Source organism: Bos taurus, chromosome 3 (genome assembly GCF_002263795.3).
Source record: "Bos taurus isolate L1 Dominette 01449 registration number 42190680 breed Hereford chromosome 3, ARS-UCD2.0, whole genome shotgun sequence".
Taxonomy (NCBI): domain Eukaryota; kingdom Metazoa; phylum Chordata; class Mammalia; order Artiodactyla; family Bovidae; genus Bos; species Bos taurus.
Window position 1 is genome coordinate 66,023,828 of NC_037330.1, and position 20,804 is coordinate 66,044,631.

Sequence of the window (20,804 nt, forward strand, 5' to 3'; positions counted from 1 at the left end):
ATTTGCCTGCACAAATTAACTCATGTGTAAGTGGGTTCGAACCTCATTATCCAAAAGTAATGTCATTGGGAATAACATTGTTTTAAAGCAAAAGACAAAAGTTCCCATTTTATGTGTTTATTGATCACCATAGGCCTTGAGCATTAACATTCAAATTTCTATTTAAACATGCTAAAATAGGATATGTTAATAATACCTTAGTTTGCAAACATACATGAATAATGTCTGATATAACGCCAGGAATAAAAATATTCTAGCACAGAACTCAGCATTTCCAAATGCTGTCATATATTCAACACCAGGAGAAAATAATCTTCCATTTCAACAAGCCTTAGTTTTTATTTGAGTTTCCAAATTTGACCTTCACCACGTGGCGGGCTGCCGTCTATGGGGTCACACAGGACTGAAGCGACTTAGCAGCAGCAGCAGCAGCAGCAGCATCTTCTCCATTTAGAGCATTGACCACTAGGGGGCAGAAATGACCCAACATTTAGTTTGTTTCCGTTGACTGTTTCAGATTTTGAATCCGAGACGTCGTATGCTCCTAAAGCTAAAGGTGTACCTTCTTTAAACTGCATATCAAACAAACAAACAAAAAGAAAGAAAAAAAAAACTGAATTCAATTTTGTCTCTTTCATTTTTTATGAGTTACCAAGTCCAAATCTTATGTTTATTTTCAACTACAATAAAATTAAATTTACAATAGAGAGATTGATAGTTGATTATTGGTTTGTTGTAATATGAGACTAGCAATGTCCTTCAGTATCTGGGTTTATGTTTCTAAGTGCCTACACTAATGATTAATGTAGTTATGAATATCACCTAATTCACGTATGTTATTAATTACATATATATTATACATATTATACATCATACATATTAATATAGTTACATATATTATCTAATTATTTATATGTATATATTATCTAATTATATATATTATCTAATGATTTAGTTACATATATTATCTAATTTAGAGTTTATGACATATCTATGTAAGATGGGAAATTAAAGATTTTTTAAAAGATTGCAAATTATGTAGCATAATAGGGATTTAGACCCAGTTCTGCATAATTCCAAAAGTTTTCTATGATATTAATTTTTTTCTGTTAGTATGGAATATACAATACAGGCAGGAAAGTACAATAAAATACAAATATTCAACTTAAAAATGTTATTAAAGCAAATGTCCATTTCACCACCATTCTGATCAAAACAAAGGACACTTTTAGCTCCTGCAGAAGCACCAGGTGGCTACTTACTCTTCACAAACCCCCTCTGCTGGAGCCAGCGTGAGGAGCTCCGCCCGTGGCAAAGGTCATGAGAAGGAGGCTCGGCATTCTCAAAGGCGGGATCGAGCCTCAGGAGTCCCCCTGGATATTCTCGAGCATCTACCCCCAAAAACCAGAGTCTGCCTACTTTACTGCCTTGTGCTCTCACCTCTGACTTTACTGGGGGCTGTCCCCCACCACCATCTCACTCTCTCTGATAGAGTTAACTTACAGCTCCAGTTAATAAAGTTCCTGGGTATTAGGAGTGTTTAAATCCAAACCCCTCAGATAGCTCTCTAACTCGCCTGACAAGTTTACCCGGACTCCTACAGCTATGCATACAATTGTTTACAGTCTCCAAGCCGTGAGAGGCGCCCTGAGAGGCACGGGAAGCTTAAGATATTTAAATAGCTTAGAGCCTCTCAGAGAGTTAGAAACTGTGAGAATAAAACTAGTAAAAGATTTCATTGATGAGCCAATGCTTGCTGCCAAGTTTCCACATCCCCTGTATTGTATCCTTAAATGTGTATTAATTAATATAGTTGGTATGTAGAAAAAATAAGTAGTGGCCTTGGTGTTAGCAACTTTAGACCCTTAAGGCAATAAATTCTTTCCTTTGTTGTAAACCCACTGCACCTCTGCCCTACAGGAATGCAATTTTATCTAACACCTTCGGAGGATGGCACCAAACCTTAAAATAATTACTCTTAGAGAAAATAAGTCTTACGGTTGACAAACCTTTGTCAAGAGTCATAAAATGTTAATAGGCCTTCTGGCCAGAAGATGATGTAAATCACCTAAACCATTTGTATACGATAAATTTGCAGGAAAGAAACCCTGGTTTCGATAAGTATCAAAGACTGCTGACTTTGCATGATTTCACATCCCCTATTATCCTCTATGAGCAACTTAGGGTATAAAAGCCCCTGTTGAAAATAAAGCTACGGGCCTTGCTCACCGAAGCTTGGTCTCCCCCTGTCATTCTTTTTCTCAATTTCTGCCTGAGTCTCCATCTGGAGCGCAGAGGTCCTCTATGACCATTTATTTGCCTGGGCTTCTAAGACCCACTCAAGAAGGTGCCTAAGTTGGGGCACCTTCCGCTATTCGAGAGGGCGCCTGCAGCCTCCGTGGTCAGAGCTAACCTGATGTCACAGGTTATATTGATTTTCCGCGTAAACCAAGCTACTCAGCCTCTTTTCTCCACTGAATTTTCCTACTGAGCTATCCTCATTCTATTACTCTTTATATCTTTGATGAATATTTAAATTAATCGTCGATGCCATCTCCCTTCGAACTCCCTGAATCAGCCGGGGCTGGACCTCGGCACCCCTCCACCTTGGGAGGTAAAGAAATAAAATAGTCTACCTGATTTGTGTATGTTTTTGCCTGTCGAGACCAGCTCGACAAGCAGGGTTTCCGAAAGCGCGACATGGGGAGAGAATGAGAAACAAGACACAAGAATTCAGAGAAAAGCGAGGATCGGGGGGCCAACACTGCTCCAAGGTGAAGGTGCCGAAACTGAATCCGAGCCAGCTTTATTATGCCTTCAGCCGTGAAGGGAAGAATATGCGGGGAGTTAAGCTATAACTCTTGTGGCCTTCAGGGCCAAAGAAGAAAATGATCATTAACCCTTGAGTAATTGAGAAACAGTAACCAATAACAAATCAGTAACTAAGACTGATATTTTATCTATAGATTTTCCATCAGATACGTAAAACATGGGACTCTGAGACGCCAGTTGAGAAACAGTCTGGGGTCGCAGGATCATATCTTGTTTTCAAGATGATGAACTGTTCCCTCCGGACTTGTTCCAAGAGTCTCATGCCTTATAGCATCCAGTTTATCAATAATTACAAATTTATTTTGCGGCCCTTGCCGGGGCCTGCTTTTCTTTTATTCTTCCTGTCTCCTACACTTGCCTGTAAAAATATTTCCTTCTTTTTATTGCTGAGTAGTATTCCATTGCATGGATATACCACATATTTTTACTTATTCACCTGTCAATAGACACTTGGATTGTTTCCAATAAAGTTGAAGATATGTAGACAGACCCAATGAGCTAGAAATTTCTGAGTTATACATCTTAGGGACAATTTTTATATGTGCCTCAAAAGATGTGTATAAGAATCTTTAAAGTAGCATTATTCATAACAGTCCCAAATTGGAGATAATCCCCAGGCCTATGAATAGTATTAATAGAACAGATAATAAATTACAGTATATTACATAGAGCCCCTCTCCACTTGAAATAAAATCACCATCTTCATTTTTATGACCATCATTTTTAAGATTATCATTCCCTTTGTTTTACTTAGCACTTCTGTGAGATTTATATAAATCTATTCATCATGTATAGATTCATTCATATCTTTCTCCTTTTGGTCAATAGTATACTTTTAATATTTATCGATACTACTGTATATAGTTATAGCTCTTTAATTTTCATTGCTACATGAACTGAAATCTCTATGTAATATTAATTTGCTACATCTTTGAAGAAGTGTTCAGATATTCAAACAAAAATGGCTTTAGGTTAAAGAATACAACATTAACAGGGACCCAAAGAGAATCAAGCACTTTAGAAATAACATAAGAAGGCAAAAATTAAGACAATACGGCTGAAGGTCAGAAGATGTTGACAAGTCATATTAGAATAATCTTTTCCAAAATCACACACATACCACATACACACACGTATGCACACACTCAAGTTAGACTTCAGTTTTACAAGAAGAAACTTTAATTTTTCACAGATACAGAACATAATTTTTAAAGAAATTATTAGTCTTTTATACAATTAATGATTTAAATTGTGCTGCTCCTCTTTATAGGTATTATGATTTTGTATGTGTAATTTCATTCTAGATTTAAATAAAATATCCCCCTCAGGTTCAACTGCTTCCTTTTTTCCCATGTTTTCTCATTTCACACTTTTCACTCTTCTATGATGAAATTAAAAGCTTTAATATGCAACATGCTCACTTATTTTCTTTATTCACATTTGATTATTTCTTTCTTCTGATCTCTGAGTAAAGAAAACAACATACTCTTAATGGGTTATCCAGGGGAAACCACGGAGAAGGCAATGGCAACCCACTCCAGTACTCTTGCCTGGAAAATCCCATGGGTGGAGGAGCCTGGTAGGCTGCAGTCCATGGGGTCGCTAAGAGTCGGGCGCGACTGAGCGACTTCACTTTCACTTTTCAGTTTCTTGCATTGGAGAAGGAAATGGCAACCCAATCCAGTATTCTTGCCTGGAGAATCCCAGGGACGGAGGAGCCTGGTGGGCTGCCGTCTATAGGGTTGCACAGAGTCATACAGGACTGAAGTGACTTAGCAGCAGCAGGAAAAAGCAACCAGTAGGAAGAAGAAACACTGGGCTACAGCAGGTCTAAGCCAACCCTGACTTTGGGAGTGCATACCCCATAAGGAAGAGAAGGAATGGGAAAACCAGGATGGCAAAGTCAGAACCGCAAACATAGTAATGTGAGAGTTTCCCAGGAGTTTGCAAGGGAGAGAGCCAGAGATAATATGATACTCTGATTTCTCACAAACTGAAATAAGATTTGAGTTTAGGCTAACACTCCTGCCTTATCTTTGATTGGAACAGTGCAGCATGTACTATACACAGGTTGATAACAGGAAATACACATAATACTAAAATCTGAAGTCATAAACAGGAAAAGCAGCCACCTCTACCCAGAACTGATTACACTGCATTAAGACAGGCTCTGATGAGGGAAAGCCATTGAAAAGTCAAGTCAAAAAACAGGCATAAGTATAAAGCTCCAATGAAGGACTAATAATCAAAGATCACATCTGATCAGAAACAATGCTGAGTCAATCCCTTTTTGAGTCCCAAGCAGCAACACCCACTTTGACAAAAGAGAAAAAGGATACTGCTTGGTCTGTTAAGACAGAGGTGAATCATTTCAAATTTTCATTTTAAAACAAGACAAGAAGGGGAAGAAGTAGGGTAGGTCCAGTATACACCCAAACTGGAAGTAGCCACATAGTGGACACCTTACGCTTTTACACCATCAAACACATCTACCTGTTTTCTCAAGAGGAAAATTCTCTAAGAAGTCATCTGCAGCCCGCAGCATCTCTTTCAGTGCAGAGAGGATCAGGACATCTATGACAGGCTCCAGTTCCCACTCTGAGGTATAATTACTAACCACAAAGATGTCAGAAAGAGGGAATCCAAGTTTTCTGTGAACTGCCTCTAGCTGCAATAGAGAATGTAAAGCCCAGAAATCTTAAAACAGTGCAAAATACAATTTTATGTCAATATAAATTATGAAAGTACTAACATAAAGTAAGAACTTGGCAATGCTTTTGCTGTTGGAGAATGTAGAGACAGAGATCTGGCCCCATAAAGGGGTTTCTTCAAGAACTTCACAAGTCAAGTTCTAATATCATTGCTAATTTTCATTTAGAATACACATAATAGATTAAATATGAATTAGAAGTGAAAGGTACCTAATAGTTTCATACAAACTACACTGAAATTCAAGCATTTTAACACCTTATATTAAACTCTATCATTTCCTTTTTAAATTTCTTTTCAATTTTTATTTATTTTTGGTTGTGCTAGGTCTTTGCTGCTTTGCACAGACTTTCTCTAGTTGTAGCGAGTGGAGGTAACCCTCTAGTTGAAATGTGCAGCCTTTTCATTGCAATGGCTTATCTTGTTGGAGAGCAAGGCACTAAGCACGCGAGCTTCAGTAGTTGCAGCACGTGGGCTCAGCAGTTGCAGTGTGTGGGCTCTAGGGGGCGCAGGCTCCAGTAGTCACAGCACTCAGGCTTAGGAGTTGCGGCACATGGCGTTGGTTGCTCCAGGACGTGTGGGATCTTCCTGGACCAGGGATCAAACACGTGTTCCCTGCATTGGCAGGTGGATTCTAATCCACCGTAGCACCAGGGAAGTTCCCTTTCAGTTTCCTTTTAAAGGTTATTCTCGGGATAAGTCGGTTTTACTAGACTAATTTAATGTTACGCTTAATTCAGGCTTAGCCTAGTTTATTTGTGGAACCACACTTCCTAGGTTCAAAATAGGACTCTGTCACCTCCTAGCACCATCAGTAAACTAGCAATTGCTTTACTCTGTGTGCTTCTGTTTCCTTATCTATCAAATGTGGTCATGACAGTGCCCATCTCATAAAGTTGTTATAAAGTATTGAATAAGAAAATACATCACATATTTAGTGCTCAATGGGCTTCCCTGTTGGCTCAGTGGTAAAGAATATGTCTATAATGCAGGAGACCTGGATTCGATCCCTGGGTCAGGAAGATCCCCTGAAGGGCATGACAACCAACTCCAGTATTCTTGCCTGGAGAATCCCTATGGACAGAAGAGCCTAGCAGTCTACAGTCCATGGGGTCGCAGAGTTAGACATGACTGAAGCCTCCAAGCAGCAGCAGTGCTCAACAAATATTAACCATCTTTATTTCCTCCCAACTATGGTTCCCACCTCCAGGTTCCCTCGACTCCAATCTATTCTGCACATGGGTGGCAGATGTTTATTGGCTTAACTTTGGTCATACCATTGCTCTTTCAAAAACATTGCTGTAATTCCATATAATGCACCTAATTAATAGAATCATCTCATGCAAATGTAACTTCCTCTCTCTAGCACTCCAAGGATTCAGCCCTCCCCTAAACTAAACAGTACCATGCTTCCCATACACACTACCTTTTCCCTTATTGATGCATTGACTTATCCAGGGCCTCAGTTTTTCCCCTTTTGGTCCCTTCACTTCTTGAAATGCTCCTCCTCAGTCCCACCCCAGTAATGAAATCATCCCCCTCCCTTTTAATGCACTAATTTCCCTTCTCTAAACTTTCAAAACATTTTATTTTTAATCATTTCTGTTTATCACACTCAATCACATCATATCCTTTTGTCAATTTCTTCTTATCCTACCACATCCCCCAGTCTCTTTACCTCTTCCTACAAAATTATATGCTTTTTAGTGCAGGGAAATTATTTTTATTATCTGTGTATTTGATTGGAGACTATCATATTTGCTTGATCATCAAGGTAATTTATATAAGTTGAATAGAACCTAACTGAATTAAATTGTAGTGAATGGAAATATCTGTGTCAGTGTAAAGATAAATATATATTTAATTTTTAAAAATTGGAAAATGAGCCTGAGTTATCTCAAGCAATTGTTTTAATTCTTCTTAAACTCAGTAGGTGTTTGTTTTTATTTTTATACACAGTAATATGTGATTAGAGTGACATAATACCCCAGAAAATGTGTTTGCAAATTGCATCACCCATTACCTGAAGTTTCACAGGCACACATTTGTATACGTCTATGAGGTCACCTTTTGTAATCAGATCCAAGGTATCCACATGCGTGAGCAACACCACATGGACCACATCTATGCCAAAAAGATCCAAATTATTTTCATTATTAAAGACAACACCAATATTTTTCATTTAATCAGCTATCAATTATGCAATATGCTATCTATGGAGCAATTTCAGAGACTTGAGAAGGTTCTGAATCCCCCACAAAAAAAGGCCCCCTTAACTACTCATTCATACTTGAAATTCGTCTAACAGAGGAAATATCCTTCATTGCCTCCTATGGGAAAAGACAAGACTTCAAAAGAAACCACCTCTTGGAAGAGGTAACTATAATGTGTGCTATAGCATTATTGATTGATTCTACATCCTATCCAAACATTTGTGTTTTTATGGAGATTAGAGAAAACCAAAAGAACTCTAACACACAAGATGGGGGGAAAGATGCCTCAAGAAGAAGATGGGATTTTAGCAATCACCTCCCTGCACACCACCCTTGAAAGCTTTTAAATTTCAGTGAACAAGTAAATCAATCATTCCTGCTTCTAACTTAATCAAAGTTGTGACAAATTGTCTCATGTGCAAACAGAATGAATAACAGAGCCTAGAAAAACTATTAAGGCACCCTAATTCCCTAATCCTATTTACCTTCTCCAAAGCTTTGATGCTACCTCTCCCTATTCAACATCTTACTTTCCTACATCTTTCTCTTACTGAAATGTTCTTTTCCACTTTCTAATCCTTTAAGAAACAAGGGGGAATTTAGGATTCTTGGTAAATAAACACATGCTAGAATGCCAAGGTAGCAGGCAGTGAGGATTATAGTAATGTCTTCATCTATATTGATTTGTTTAATCTTTGTAATAAATCTCTGAGGTAGGCTCTATGATTATACTACAATTTTATAGATCAGAAAATTGAGGCACAAAGTCACTCAGTTTGTGAGGGATTAATTTGATTGAATCACACTGATTAGCCAGGGGAATATTCACCTATGAGGGCTTCCCAGGTGGTGCTAGTAGTAAAGAACCTGCCTGCCAATGAAGGAGACATAAGAGACGTGGGTTCAACCCCTGGGTTGAGAAGATCCCCTAGGGGAGGGAATGACAACCCACTCCAGTATTCTTGCCTGGAGAATCCCATGAAAAGAGGAACCTAGTGGGCTACAGTCCATAGACTCTCAAGGAGTCAGACACAACTGAAGCGACTTAGCACACACAAGTTCACATATGCAATTTCTTAAGTTCTTCATTCTGTCCCCAAACCACCCAACAATATAATCATTTCCCTTAGAAGTAAAGTGGAAAGAGACTCACCAGACTTAATCAACTCCCTTCGAATTCTTTTGATCTTTTCCACCATCTCATGGGAGAGCTGTCCAACAGAGTTGGCACTGAACACAAATGCCACACAATGAATTCTGTCCTTCAGCAATGGGCAGACTGTATGGTTACCAATGCCTTTTGGCCTTAGTTATAAGGAATTAAACTGTCAAGTAAACATAAAGCAATATATTAATTCAATGAGTATTTATAAGCACACACTCTGCACCAAGCACAGTTCAAGTGACTGAAACTGAACAAAACAGGCATGTCTCTAACATTAAAGGGCTAACAATCTGGTAGAGAAGACAGTTGTTATGCAATTAGATAGCTGTCCTTTCACATGATCAGGTAAAGCTTCTATGAGGAAGGGTCATATACTCGGAAAGCTAAAATGCTGGGGGAGAGTTAGTCTGATAAAGGGAATAAGAAGATGGTAGAAAGCATTCGAGATAGTAGAAGCAATGTGGATAAAGGTGGAAGTGAAAGCATTCAGAAAGAAATCTGGTATCAGCAGAATACAAGCAGGGAAGTGATTCAAAATAGGATGTGTTTACTCTTGAACTAGCAATTCCTATGCTGGGAATCTGTCCCATATATATATTGGCAAAATACAAAGTAATCTATATACAAGGCTATTAACTTCCGGACTATTTGTAGTGGCAAAAATCTGATTCATCAGTGACATATAGTATTCTATCACCTCTCTAAGAAAGGAGAAACCACAAATAAACTATAAATTTTTATATGAGTACTTATAAGAAAAGAGGACGAATGTATTCAGAGAAAAGATGGATTCTTTGAGTACACCTTTTCTAGATTTGACCTTGTATAGATGACAAACATAAATATAAAACTAAATTTTAAAAGCTATCCTTAACTTTAAACAAATAAGCTTTTATATCCAGTGGGATCATAACCACACAGAGATAAATAATTTGACTCGAAAGCATAGTCATTTGTATATTTCTGCTACATATTTCCTAAATTGAAAATAAAAATCTGCTAAAAGAATAAATTGTTTCCAGCTTTGATAGTGCTTAAATTATGTTGGTATTAAATATGATCATGATTAGATTGTTCATAGTAGTAATAGGAATTTTGCTCTGAGACCACAGTGAATATTATGTGCAATAAAGCAAATGAGTGGTGACATGATATTCTGCCACCTCTGATGCACTTGAGAATAGGGATTCTCTGCTTGGGAAAAATGAGATACAAATGTAAGATTGTTGTTCAGTGGCTAAGTCATATACAACTCTTTGCAACCCCACGGACTGCAGCACACCAGGCTTTCTTGTCCTTCACTATCTACCTGAGTTTGCTCAAACTCATGTCCATTGAGTCAATGATGCCATCCAACCATCTCATCCTCTGTCAACCCCCCTTCTCCTCCTACCCTCAATCTTTCCCAGTATCAGAGTCTTTTCCAATGAATAGGCCCTTCACATTAGATGGTCAAAGTTTTAGCACTTCAGCTTCAGTATCAGCCCTCCCTATGAATATTCAGAGTTAATTTCCTTTAGGATTATGTAAGATAGAAGAGATTAAGTAAAAATTCTCTAGCCCTGAGTTTGAATGGAAAGTTTCTTCATAAATTCATACTATATTTTATCATAAGCACATATATTATATATGTATGTGTGTGTATCTTAGCCCTGTCTACAGAAAAGGGCAAGAACCAGTGGCCAACTAAGAAGCAATCAACAGTTCTAATGACCCAAGCAAAGACTCCTTAGAGAAATCATTGTTTTAAAATCTAGAACTGGAAATATGTACAATGTGGCTTGAATATCTAGTATATCATAAATAAGAAATATAGAAGATTTTTAAGGTTTCTATCAAAAAAAAAAAACCACTCAGTATCCAAAATGTAGAGGTCTCCACTTGTCAAAAATGGTACATTTGGCATCAAAATGGAGAAAAACATAGTAAATAGAGGCATATCAAGTATATTCAATTCATGAGTTCATATGGATAATAAAATAATAAATGGTATTTGTTGGCAGATACAAAGAATTAACTTATTGTTTCAAAAGTTTGTGAAAAAGAGAAAAAATGGAGCATACATTTCTACCTTTCCTATACAAGCTCTACCACTAAATAATCTAGTAATAGAAGAGGGGAAGCTTCTTTTTCATATGTGAAATGAAGTAGTGACAGAAAGAGAATATCACTATTTTCACACTGCAGTAAAGGATCTAGACATTGAACACCAATGGCTACCTTATATTATAAAAATGAGAAAACCCAAAGTTGTATGCCTCTTCATGAAAGAACACAACACCACCTATGAAGTACAAGCTGAATTTAAACATGCCCCAGGCATGGTTTTGGAATTTTTCCCATGGTTTTGGAAACCCACATCAATTGAAACAAACAGCAAAGTTCATACTATAGGTTAGTCTAGAGAACAAACAACTAGATTTCTTAAAAAATTAATTTCGAAGAAGAATACCAGAAGATATAGAGGCAGAACATACAGACTAAAAGAGGCTGGAGAGATTTATTTGAATAATGTTTCTAACAAATTGTCAAGAAAAGATGCATGATAAAGAGAAATGGGTAATAGTTTGCAAATTAAGAACAAGTATAACTTTTAGATGTGATAAGCCTATAATGGCTATATTTAACAAAAGACACATATGTGCCATGAGTGTATATATATATGCATATATACATACATATATAAAACATTTGACATGTTAAATATAAATTAAATATATATTTTAATAATAAATTTAAAATATATATATATTCAAATAAAAGTGAAAGTATTAGTCTCTCAGTCATGTCCAACTCTTGGGAACCCCATGGACTGTAGCCTGCTAGGCTCCTCTGTGCATGGAATTTTCTAGGCAAGAATACTGGGAAGAGTAGCCATTCCCTCCTCCAGGAGGTCTTTCTCACCCAGAGATCAAACCTGGGTCTCCTGCATTGCAGGCAGATTCTTTACCATCTGAGCCACCAGGAAGACTAGAGATCTCTTCGAGAACATTGGAGTGATCAAGGGAACAATTCATGCAAGGATGGATGTGATAAAGGACAGAAATGGTAGTACCTAACAGAAGCAGAAGAGATTAAGAAGATGTGGGAAGAGTTCACAGAAGAACTATACCAAAAAGGTCTTAATGACCCAGATAATCACGACAGTGTGGTCACTCACCTAGAGTCAGACATCTTGGAATGTGCAGTCAAGTAGGCCTTAGGGAACATTACTATGGACAAAGCTAGTGGAGGTGATGGAATTCCAGCTGTTATTTCAAATTCTAAAAGATGATGCTGTTAAAGTGCAACATTCAATATGTCAGCAAATTTGGAAAACTCAGCAGTGGCCACGGGACTGGAAAAGGTCAGTTTTCGTTCCAATTCCAAAGAAAGGCAATGCCAAAGAACGTTCAGATTCCTGTACAGTTGCACTTATTTCACATGCTAGCAAGGTAATGCTCAAAATCCTTCAAGCTAGGCTTCAGCAGTAGGTGAACCAGATACACAAGCTAGATTAGAAAAGGCAGAGGAACCAGGGATCAAATTGCCAACATTCGTTAAATCATAGAGAAAGAAAGGGAATTCCAGAAAAATATCTACTTCTGTGTCACTGATTATGCTAAAGACTTTGACTGTGTGGATCACAACAAACTGTGGAAAATTCTTAAAGAGATGGGAATACCAGACCACCTTACCTGTCTCCTGACTAACCTGTATGCATGTCAGACATTGAACAACGGGCTGGTTCAAAATTGGGAAACAAGAACATAAAGGGTGTATATTATCACCCTGCTTATTTAACGTCTATGCTGAGTACATTATGCAAATGCCACACTAGATGAATCACAAAGATGGAATCAAGATTGCCAGGAGAAATATCAACAACCTCAGATATGCAGATGACAACGCTCTAACGGCAGAAAGTAAAGAGGAACTAAAGAGCCTCTTGAGGATGAAAGAAGAGAGTGAAAAAGCTGGCTTAAAACTCAGCAGTCAAAAACTAAGATCATGGCATTCGGTCCCATCACTTCATAACAAACAGAAGGGGGGCGAAAATAGAAGCAGTTACATGGTTTTTTTTCCTTTGGCTCCAGATCACTGTGGACAGTGACTGCAGCCATGAAATTAAAAGACACTTGCTCCTTATAAGGAAAACTATGACAAACCTAGACAGCATATTAAAAAGGAAAAACATTACTTTTTTTGACACTCATATAGTCAAAGCCGTGGTTTTTCCAGTAGTCATGTATGCATGTAAGAGTTGGACGATAAAGAAGGGGGAGTGCTGAAGAATTGATGCTTTCAATTTGTGGTGCTGGAGAAGACTTCCAAGAGTGCCTTGGACTGCAAGGAGAGCAAACCAGTCAACGCGAAAGGAAATAAACCCTGAATATTTATATGGAAGGACCAATGTTGAAGCTGAAGCTTCAATACTTTGGCTACCTGATGCAAAGAACTGATTCACTGGAAAAGATTCTGATGCTAGGAAAGATTGAGGGCAGGAGGAGATGGGGATAACAGAGGATGAGATGGTTGGATGGCATCACTGACTCGATAGACATGAGTTTGAGCAAACTCCAGGGGATAGTGAAGGACAAGGAAGCCTGGCGTGTTGCAGTCCATGAGGTCCCAGAGCATCAGACACAACTTATCAAATGAACAACAACAACAGCAACATATATTTAAAGGCATATTCATTTATGGATGAAATGTTATGACGTCTCATATTTTCTTCCAAATAATACAGGAGAGAAGAATGTGGATAGACATAGATGAATCAAGATTGGATATAAATAAAAAATTGTTGAAGCTATGTAAATGAAAATTTGTTAAATAGTTTTATCCACTTTTACATAGGTTTAACGTTCTCTATAACAAATATTTCTTTTAAAGGATATTTTAAAATAAACTTAGCTACCTCTATAAGATAACTTGACACTAAAGAATGAAAGAATCTTGCATAAATTTAAAAATAAAGTATTTTCTGTTTCTGAATAAAAATACTGGATGTGCATAGATGTATATCAACATGCAATATAAAATTTTCACTTCATCCCAATCAAAGCACCAACAAATCAAACACGGAAACAACCAAATAAAGTACAAACAAGTTCATCTGAAAAATTGTATGTATGAAATAGTCAAAAACCTGTGAGAAATGAATAATGAATGATGTATCCAGTGAGTTATCAAGACACAATTTATTGCCATGGAAATTAAAACAATTAGACAATATAACAAAAATGATATCACAATGGAATTTAAATATATATTAATAGGACAAACTATGGAATAAAAATTAATATATATATTTAGAATGAAAAATATGCAAAGACATTCAATGAAAGATGTTGGCACATTTGACTATTCATTTGGAACAAGATGAATTGATAATTAACTTAATTATCTAAATGTTTATAAAAAGGAATGGGAACTTTTTTTTTTAAAGGCTGACTGAAGTAGTTCTTCTCTTTAATCTTTTCCTTTTTCTTGCCTGGAATATTGACAGTGCTTAGCATGATCATCTTGAGAACACAAAGATTAAAACCACATGTCTTAGTCATCCTGGCCTGCTGTCACAGGTTAGAGAGAAAAACTTTTATTTCCCATAGTTCTGGAAGCTAGGAAATCCAAGATCAAAATGCTAGTAGATTTGGTGTGTGGTGAGAGCCACATTCTTGCTGTGTCCTCATATGGCTTCTAGAGAGGTCATCTCTTGTGTCCTTTCTTACAAGGATACTAATTGCATTTATGAGGGCTTCACTGTCATGATCTAATCACCTCCAAAATTCTCTACCCTCAAACCTCAGCACAATATGGATTAAGCCTTCAACATATGAATGTGGGGTTGGGAGGGCAAACATTATGCCTTATGCTGAGGGATCTCAGAAACAAAAGTCAGAAGGACTCTTGAAATTAATAACCTGCCACACTGTCCCAAAACTGCCTACCTTCAGACTTCCTGCTACATAAGAAAAATCAGCCATGTGAGTATATTGATGTAGTTAGGTTTCTGTTTCACATAACCAAAAGCAAGTGAACATAAATAGCATTCATTGTTATAACAGCTATGACAGAAGAATCCTTTGGATGCTTTGTGTGCTAAGTCACTTCAGTTGTGTCTGACTCTTCATGACCATATGGACTGTATCCTCTGTCCGTGGGATTCTCCAGGCAAGAATACTGGAGTGGGTTGCCATGCCCTTCTCCAATGAATCTTCCCGACCCAGGGATAGAACCCAGGTCTCTTGAGTTTCCTGCATTAGCAGACTAGTTCTTTACCATTAGCGCCATCTGGGAAGCCCCTTGGATGTTTTAATTCTTTATAAAATAAAATATCAAAAAGCAGAAAAGGATCATGAACAAGTATAGTTTAATACAGTAAATCCCAATGCACTAGAGTCTGATATTGTCAACTGTGGGCAAAAATAAACATTTTAAGTATCAATTATACATTCTCAATAATTAGCTAAATCATACCTGGTATTTGTCAGGAAAATGGCCTTCTAAGATATAGGGTATGTCATCCATGTCCAGGCCTTCTTTCTCACTCAGCCCCATTGTGTCACACAGAATAAACGGCAGAGTGTTGTTATCCTTCCCATCCTTAATGAAATATGTTCTGTACTGCAAAGGGAAAAAAGCAGCTTTAAGAGCTCATTAAAAAAAAAAAAAAAAACACTGTAAATTGAAATGAATGCTATGTGTAATGAAATTGATCAGCAAAAGACATTTCAAATCTAGTTAACTTGAACAAAAAAGCAAAGGCTGAGTGATCTAGCATGGACTCACCTTTTCAGATGTCCCAGTTGGATCAGAACCCACCAAAGCCTGGTTCGTTACATGGCCTCGGAAAATAGACCTCACTGAGTTGAAAAAGCTAGATTTCCCAGCTCCAACTGGACCCAGAAGCAGAATGCGAACTTTGTGAACCAGGCCTCCATATGGTATGTAATTTCTGATAGCACACAATAAGCTCTCCTTGAGCCTGTTTAGATAAGACAAGTTTAACAGTTGACTAAGACTCTACCATAAATTTTCCTAGAATTCAGTCTCTTTTCTTCTTATACGTTATTATTTATTTCTAACTAGCAACTTGTATAAGAAGACATGAAACTATCTTATCTCAAATCCTACAAGTAAAAATAACAGTTTTAACTAAAACCAATCAAACATAAAGACTTTTGGACTTAAGTATATATAAATCTTGGAATAAACATCAATTATGCTAAACAAGAAGATAAATTATCAATAATAGACTTCAAAAACCACAACACAATATGTGACTTTTGAAGTTTATAGAAGTAGATGGTTTCTAACATGTTCTTGAAGTTCATCATAAGTATTCCCACCCTGCCAACCACCTCTGCCCTGAAATAGTTAAAACTGTAGCTCTAAGAATTCTAGCAAAAATATAGACATTCAGGCAAATAATAATTTCCCTTTAAGTATATAAAAACATTAGAAATGCCTTTCATCCACTCAGTGATCTTTTTGCTTTAACATTGAAATTATGAAATATTTTATGATTATAGATACAGTTTGTTCTTCATGACGCACAAATTATATGCTATAATTTACACTACCAATTTTATTGACAGACTGTATAGTAGAATAGGGTTTTCCAGGTGGTGCTAGTGGTAAAGAACCCACCTGCCAATGCAAGAGATATAAGAGACACAGGTTCAACCCCTGAATCAGGAAGATCCTCTGGAGGAGGGCATGGTCAATTCACTCCAGTATTCTTGCCTGGAGAATCCCACGGACAGAGGAGGCTGGTGGGCTACAGTCCATAGGGTCACAAAGAGTTGGACATTACTAAAGAGACTTACAGGAGGAAAGGATAGTAGAATAAGTCTCAGATAATGAACAGAATAATAGAAAGTTAAAACATTGACTTACTCAGTAAGTCCACTCATCTTCCTTTCGTCCAATAAATCTAGAGAAATAATCAAAGAATAATGAATATTACAGGTTGTTGAATAATTGAAACTGAATGAATGTCAATGAAGTCACTAGAAAAAAATACAAAAATTGCCTTTCTGCGGGAACAGTACAGTATGGTGAAAAGCAAGTAGAAAACTACAGGAAATCTCCTTAATGTATTTCATTTGAAGAGTCCAGAGCTGGACTCTGGACTCTGGAGTTCAGAGCTGGTGGGCACTGCAATATCTTTTCTCACCAAATTATTTAGCAATAGTGTGTGACCTACTCCAACACAAGAGATACGAGCTGGGGCCTCTCTGATCAGAAGCAAGGCCTAGAGGCATAGACAGGCTAGGGAAAGATTTGAAATACTCTAAAATATCTTCTCCTCCATAAATCCAATAGATCTGAAGGGGATAATGTACAAAGACACAAATAAAAAAACCACAGGCACCGGATTTTCTCTAAAACCTACTGTTAACTGTTGGGCCGCTTAGAAATTCCAATCCAATTGATTTTCTTCTTGGTGCAAAAAGGAATGTAGTACTTGTGCATAAACAATGAGAGCACAGTAAAGGATTCAAGGGCAGACTTAGGTCTTCACTGAACCAGTGAGACTCAGGCTCAGCATTCTTTTGTTTCTAGGAAAGGGTTACTCTTTTTTGGTGGATTTAAAACTGAAAGGATTAGGTATAATGATGCTGGTAACTCTAAATAACAAAAGAATAATACTGTGTGGAACATTTATGCTGCTGCTGTTGCTGCTGCTGCTGCTAAGTCGCTTCAGTCGTGTCCGACTCTGTGCGACCCCAGAGACGGCAGCCCACCGGGCTCCCCCGTCCCTGGGATTCTCCAGGCAAGAACACTGGAGTGGGTTGCTATTTCCCTCTCCAATGCATGAAAGTGAAAAGTGAAAGTGAAGTCGCTCAGTCGTGTCTGACCCTCAGCGATCCCATGGACTGCAGCCTTCTAGGCTCCTCCGTCCATGGGATTTTCCAGGCAAGAGTACTGGAGTGGGGTGCCATTGCCTTCTCCGACCAGAATGGCTACAAATTGCAAAATCAGTAATAAAAGATTTGGGGAAAGTTTTAGAGAGACAGAAAGTCTCATACACTGCTTGTGGTAATGAAAATGGGTATGACAATGTTGGAAAACTTTATCAGTATCTACTGAAACTGAATATACACATACCTGATGACCCAGCAATTTCATACTTATATTCAAAAAAAAATTATATATATACATGAACCAAAAGACATACAAGAATATTTATAGCAATATTATTTGTACTAGCCCCAAACTGGAAAACCCAAATGGTCACCAAAAGTGACTTGATCTTTTTTATGGTGTGATGGAATCATTACAATGAATATTATAGGAAAATAAAAAGGAGAAAATTACTACTATATATAATACTATGGATGGATCATTAGGGAGGTAGAAGTTAAAACAACTGACCTAGGATACATTCACTCTCTTTACCAGGGAAAGAAAAAAAGTAACTAGGTCTAATTTTCTTATAAATATGCTGGTAGTCTTGTCTCCTGGGAAATAAACTAGTGATATTTGCTACAAGGATGGTATTTTTCTCTTGAATATCTTTAACAGTATGTTCCTGGCTAAGAATTATGTGCTAAGTTACTTCAGTCAAGTTAAATTCTTTGTGACCCCCATGGACTGTAGCCCGCCAGGCTTCTCTATCCATGGGAATACTGGAGTGGGTTGCCATTTCCTTTTCCAGAGGATCTTCCTGACCTAGGGATCCAACCCAAGTCTCCTTCATCCCCTGTATTAACAGGCAGATACTTTATCACTGATCCACCCGGAAGCCATTTCTATATTACAAATTGATATATTGACATATAACTAGCTAAAGGCTAAAAGGCAGCATAGTATTATTCTAGAGTCCGGGGCAGTATCTGACACATAAACAGGCATTTCTAGAACGCTTTTGTGGGTAGCACAGACAACTGAAGCTTTTGGAAGGTATCTATCCAAATGCAAAGGTATCTATCCAAATGCACATAATTCTTAAACAGCAACTCCACTATCAGGACATTACCATAAAGAAGTTTTTTTGTGTACTTATATGCATACAGATAATACAGGAGCATTGGTTGTAACAGCAAATACAAGAAACAATTTATGTCTTTAGTAAAACAATGGGCAAACTAACTTTGTTCTTTTGATATGATGGATATAATACGAAATTGCAGCAGAAAGCATTGACTACCAACCAAGAGAAGTTCAAGCTCTGGTTTCTTTCTAACAGTCTCACAGTCTTCAAGTTTGCTTTCTGTTCGCTCTCTCTCTCACTTCCTTCCACATTATCTCCTCCTCCCTACCCCTTCCCCACACTCCAGAGAACTCTGCATACGCAATTTCTGACCATGTTTGTGTTGTAGAAAACAATTTGGGCCAGTTTTCAGCCTGGGCTTCCTGAAGATAAGAACAAATATAAAAAATTATTGGTCCTTACAGGAATGGGTCAGCTAGAATCCTCCATATGTGAAGGGTTATCTGGTTAAACTTACCTTCACATCGAAAAACTTCACAGTCTTGGAAGGAAATATAAATTTGAGATAGTCCAAGTTTTTCCATTGCATTTTTATTAAAATACATTGTTTTTTCCTTTAGATGTATACTGACTTCAAGATTTCCATCAACGTTTTTATCAAACAACATAGGTAGTTTAAATGGTCCTACTTTGCATTCTGTAATTGTAGTCTCTTGAAAGACAAAAACAGCGATTAAATAGTTTCCTTCCCCATAGTCCTTTTGCATATATGCCCCAACAATCTGATCTTCACTGTAAATCACTGTTAGAGTAGGTCCTTGATTAGAGCATATCTGAAGCAACCTATCAGTAGAAAATCCATGGACACTGGCCTTATAGAGAAGGCTAAACTGCTTTTCTCCAAAGTAATTTTGCAGCTTTTTTTCTTGCATCCATGTCAAACGAGTTGCCACTTCCATACTTCTCAATCTGGTGGAAAATCAAATACATTTTCCATTAAATATTGAAATTTTTGCACTGCCAAAAACATTTGCATTAATGCTTCTTAATTTACTTTGCATTACAAATGAAATATGTAAACAGAGGGTGAATAAATAGCAAGAAAAGTCATTAGCTAGTTTTTTATTCTAAATGATTTCTTTTTTAATTAAAAAAAAAAAAGACTACCGTTTGCAAGAGGCTAGAAAAAGTGGAAGGCCATTTACCTGTTTGGAGGATTTCTTCAAGGGCTGAAGCTGAGGGTAGCTGCTCTGTCTGACAGCTAGGCAGGCACAAAGTGAGAGCAAAAACTTTCCCAGCAACCTTGAGGCTTTGGAGAAGCAGAGAACAGGAAACTGAAACTTAGTGAGGTCCAGCCCAGTTGGCTGTGTGCTCACTTCCTCTAGTAAGCAAGCATAAAGAGATCCAGTTAATTTTAGATAGTAAAGTCATATAAAAATTATATTAGAAGAATCAAGGAATTGAAGTCTGAAGGAAAGAAGCCTAATAGCTCACTACTTTTTTTAATGACTTAAAAAATTTTTTAAGGACAATTCAGTTTCTGTATATGGACACACAAAAAAGCAATGTCTATTCTACCTCCAGCATGCATCTCAAATATGTTCATTTCTCTTCATCTCTGCTATCAATATATTCTAAACCAACAAATGTAGAGTTTAAACAGTTTCCTAACTGGTCCCGCTACTTTTCTGTTTGCCTCCTCTCCAATACTGTCTCTTCAATGGAACCAGTCATTTGTAAAATATTTACTGAATAAAGTAAATTTCACACTAAAACCCCTTCTCTGATTTCACAGTGCTAGGGATCACAAACTTGTGTCCTATAGGCTGAACACAACCTGCAGATTTGTTTTGTAGGGCCAACACAATTCCTTTTCCTTCTTGCGTTTTTTTTTTTTTTTCTTGGTGGGAATGGGGAGTGGGGGTAGATTTTAAATTTGAATGTTTTTATATCATTCCAT

The 20,804-nt window shown here is 37.3% G+C and overlaps 1 protein-coding gene across 1 annotated transcript; it reads right to left on the minus strand.

Annotated features, from left to right (window-relative positions):
* Nucleotides 1–101: 101 nt before the first annotated feature.
* On the minus strand, nucleotides 102–20,203 carry IFI44 (interferon induced protein 44). The gene is given in 9 exon segments (XM_002686295.7): nucleotides 102–572; nucleotides 5,326–5,500; nucleotides 7,565–7,665; nucleotides 8,908–9,079; nucleotides 15,382–15,528; nucleotides 15,694–15,889; nucleotides 16,804–16,840; nucleotides 19,362–19,813; nucleotides 20,050–20,203. Coding segments are annotated over 8 exon segments (1,275 nt in total). The 5' UTR covers nucleotides 19,804–19,813; nucleotides 20,050–20,203; the 3' UTR covers nucleotides 102–567.
* Between the last annotated feature and the right edge of the window lie 601 nt (nucleotides 20,204–20,804).